General features: G+C 33.2%; 1 protein-coding gene and 1 long non-coding RNA gene across 2 annotated transcripts; both read left to right on the top strand.

The window, feature by feature from the left end:
* Positions 1–6: 6 nt before the first annotated feature.
* Positions 7–882, top strand: LOC132168179 (uncharacterized). The gene is made up of 3 exons (XR_009438766.1): positions 7–106; positions 196–272; positions 505–882. It is a non-coding gene; the product is annotated as an uncharacterized LOC132168179 (long non-coding RNA).
* Positions 883–2,767: 1,885 nt separating this feature from the next.
* Positions 2,768–3,349, top strand: LOC132172652 (uncharacterized). Its single transcript, XM_059584188.1, has one exon. The coding sequence runs from the start codon at positions 2,768–2,770 to the stop codon at positions 3,347–3,349; it is 582 nt and encodes a 193-aa protein (XP_059440171.1).
* The last annotated feature ends 719 nt before the right edge of the window (positions 3,350–4,068 follow it).

Here is a 4,068-nt window from a genome sequence, read left to right as displayed (position 1 = left end):
GCTGTTTTTTCCATTACACCTTACGAAACGGGCACGTTTCGTCTCATCTCTCTTGTTGCAATTCTGCCTCTCCTGATACGACCGGTTATCTATGTCTTGTCACGTTGTATGTTAGATGTTGTTGTTGTTATTATTATTTTATTTTTAATATTTTGTGAAATAGTATTTGTTGAAGATATGTTACAATTGCTGCAGGGATGGGATGCGAAGAACCTAAAAATGAAACAAACAATCCATGCCATATTTGCCAGCACTGTGAGGAGTACGCCAAGGTTTGCCTATATATCCACCACCAAATTTTTTTCCTCTATTTTTCCTTCTCCCAACCGCAACTTTCATCTTCCTCATATTCTTCATAAATATGTTCCTTAAATTAATACAAAAATTAACATCTTCTTTCAGTAAATTAATTTGCTACAGATAATCATAATGTTGTATCTTTTAATGATTTTCATACCTCTATTGCTTTTATATATGTTAAGGATCTAGCTACGATGTCTACAGGCTAGGAGTAGTACTCTTCCCCCGATCGAGTAATTAATTAGCATGGCCTTTTATCTTATGCCTTGTTCGATCGCCGGTTTCCTCATCAGATTCTCCTCAAGCCTTGTAAGTGGTTCGACAAGGGTTAAGCTTCAATTTGGCCTTCCTTTTTTTTCTCTTCTTCTACATCTAGTTAATGTTTTTCTTTTGATTTGGTTTTTAGTGATGTTTGGGTCCTCGTACCTGTTTTTTCCACTGGTGTATTTCACTATTATATATGTATTGTTTCTTGATAATTTCAGCTCAGGTTCTCCAATAAGGTGGTAGCCTTATATGTAATGTGATGTAAATTAGTGATCATTAATTATGAATCATGTATTTTTATTAAAGCTATCAACTATTGAGATGTGTGACTTCTCTTTTTTAAGGTGTGACTCATCTTTCTGCCTAATTCTAACTATACATATCTTTATATATATATATATATATAGACAGAGAGGGGGGAGAGAGATTTTGCTTGATTACTTTTTGCAGCTCCTCTTCCATCGATGATTGTCAAATGCCAAACAGCCCGATATACCTGATTCATCCACAAGAAACATCCACAAGAAATGATATTATTTGAAAAGTTAATTTTTATCCCCTAACAAAAGCAAGAAGCAAAAATCATTTCACTTTTACAAATTAATAAGGGGTATGTAGTTTCATTGGCACTTTTTGCGAAAAGCTTCTTACTATTTATTTAAAAAATTTAATTGTCAACATTCTTATTTTTTACATCATTTTAATAACTTTTTACTATTATTTAAATAAAAAAATCACTAGAAAACTTTTTTTTTTTTTTTTTTGCATTTTCTCATACTAAACATTCTCATTTTTTTTTTTTTCAACATCACTTTCGTGCCAAATAGACTCCTCTCTAAGTCTTACTACTTCTGGTAGCTGCCTTATCTCTCGACTTGCAACATGAGAGTTTTCATTATTTGAACTGTTATAAACAAACAGCATGCGAACATGACCATTTAGAAAATACTTTTTATATTAGATTTTATTCTCCGTCTCAATTACTTATTAATCATTCATAGCCTTTTTATAAATAAAAATTATTATAAAACATATTAATATATTTTAATATATAAGATATAGCTCTTAATTTCTCTGTTCTCTCGTGTCTTTCTTCTCTCTTTCTAGTGGTGGAGCATTTAAAGGCCTAAAGGGGCACAAAAATAAAAAATTGTATGCCCTTTCAACAAGCTATGGCCCTACAATCTACATGCATGTATTTTGTACGTTGAGTTTTCAAAATGGCTCATACAAAAGTGAAAAGCACGTTTTTATCTCATGCCCACTTCTTTTCTTTCTTTCTTTCATTCATTCAATCGATAGTGTAAACTCTTTTAGAGCCTGACTTGCGTAAAAAAAATGAAGATTGATTTTTCTCTCCCAATTAAATGATGGTGTAAAACAAAATGACTTTTCTCTTCAATTTAAGAAGGCATAACCTTAATTACCCGTTGTTATTACTTCTCGATCAATTAGCTTTAGAAACTTCTTTTGTTGTGCAGCGTAACTTGGAGCTTGTTAGTTGTTTATGTCATAATTTGAAAACTGAACTTATTTCCATTTTTGCAACACAAATAGAGAACGAATTTCTTAGTCTCTCAATGACGACACGATTTGTTGTCGTTGATATATAATTCTCAGTCGTTGGTATGTGTTTTATGTTTTCTTTCAATTTATATAATAGCTAGCAGTGATAAAATCTATCTTGTTTTTCTTTAGCAAGGATAATAGTAGTCAAATTCCTACGAATCCTGCATACGAAAAAAGTATTTTACAATGTTGTCATCGGTAGTATAAAAAATTTCGCATTATCCATGATGACCACAAAATACCAATGCTTATATTTGGTTATTAATTAGCGACAACCAGAAAATGTCATCTTTGATAATGACATTGCTAAAGACTAAAATTCTTGTAGTCACAATCTCAAATACATATAATAGTCTAAAAGCATCATAAGTTGGCCGGTCACTACAAAAGGTATTAACCAAAAAGCCTATAAAGTAGTCATCAAAAATGCAGCTCAAGGCAAAAGCTCTATGGAAAGGTGATATATATATATATATATATATCAGTAACTTCATGAATTATTGAACCTTAAATTGACTGATCACATTGAATCTTCACTATATATTTGGCTCTTGCTACAAGAGGGTCTAATTACAACACACTTTCTCATCTTCTACTCAAAACCTTTTGAGGAAAAAGCCTCCTTATTAAAATGGCTAATCCACCTGACAACTCTGGTGCCAAGAAGGATAGCAAATTGACTACCTTCCTCAAAAACCTTATTATCCCAACCTACCTGCCTTGTCTTCAACATGAGGAGCTTCCAAATGAAATCCGAAACGTTATGTTGGTGGCGGTTGCTTTGATTGCTGCAGTGACCTTTCAAGCCGGAGTCGCTCCTCCCGGCGGAGTTTGGCAAGATGATAAAGTCGATCCAGGCGGACACAACGCGGGGCAGGCTATATACTCTTCTCAACCCGTAGCCTTTCATTTTTTCTTGATTTGTAACACCCTGGCCTTCTCCTCTTCCATCTATCTCTTACTATCTCTTACTTTTGGGTACCCTTTCTTCTTAGAAGTATTAGTTGCCACTTTCTCAATGTCCGGGACTTATGCAGCTGCAATCTTTTCCGTTACACCTGAAACTGTCAAGTTTCGTCTCATTGCTCTTGTTGCGGCTCTGTCGATCATAATACGGCCGGTGATCTGTTCCTTGTCCTGGATGATCAAGAAAGGTTGCTTTAAGCATGAGAAAACCAACAAGGAATTAGCTGAAACTACTGAGAAATGTTGAAAAGATAATTAATACCGTTGAAGTATGAAGACTAATGTTGTTAGGTGTCTTTTATTTCCTTATCCTTTAGGTGTTTTATTTGTTGTTTTATGTTTCAGAGTTCAAGTCCAACGTTGTTGATCATGTTATATATTTATGTCTAATAAGTTGGTAGCCTTAAATAAGGTGATCTAGTGTGGTGATTAATTATGAATGAAGTATACATTTTTATTAAAGCTAGCTCTAAATTATTGAGATGAAATTTCTCTTTTTGAGATGTGATTTATTTTTTCCCTATTTAGGTTGACTAAGAATAGCACAATCACGTACAGTATAATTACATATGCAAATTTTAAGTTCAAAGGGAATATATGGTATGTGTATGTATAGGATTGATTTGAAGGCCATATTCATTAATTGCTAAGCAAGAATTTCAGTCCCTTAACCTTAAGGGATTGGCTAGCTCAAGTAATAAATTAAGGCCTTGATCTTAGATTCTTAGTGGTATATATCTCCATTGATCAAGTTTAAGGTTCAAATCCCTTCTCGAAGTTATGTTTATCGAAATCTTACTTAATTTGTGTGGAGGGAGCCCTTTGCATTAGTCTAAAATTTGCCCAATAAAAATAAATACACAGAGTGACTCTGTCTCGAAAAATTCTTCATCACAAAAAGAAAAAAAATAAAATAAAAAATTAACTCACGGCACATACATTCACCTCACATTATAGAACAAATGA

This window comes from Corylus avellana, chromosome ca1, assembly GCF_901000735.1.
Source record: "Corylus avellana chromosome ca1, CavTom2PMs-1.0".
Lineage (NCBI taxonomy): Eukaryota > Viridiplantae > Streptophyta > Magnoliopsida > Fagales > Betulaceae > Corylus > Corylus avellana.
Note: the sequence above shows the minus strand (reverse complement) of the source record. Positions and strands in the feature narration are given on the sequence as shown.

Excerpts from the sequence above, each read along its gene's own strand:
- LOC132172652 (XM_059584188.1), top strand. The coding sequence starts at position 2,768 with ATGGCTAATCCACCTGACAACTCTGGTGCCAAGAAGGATAGCAAATTG.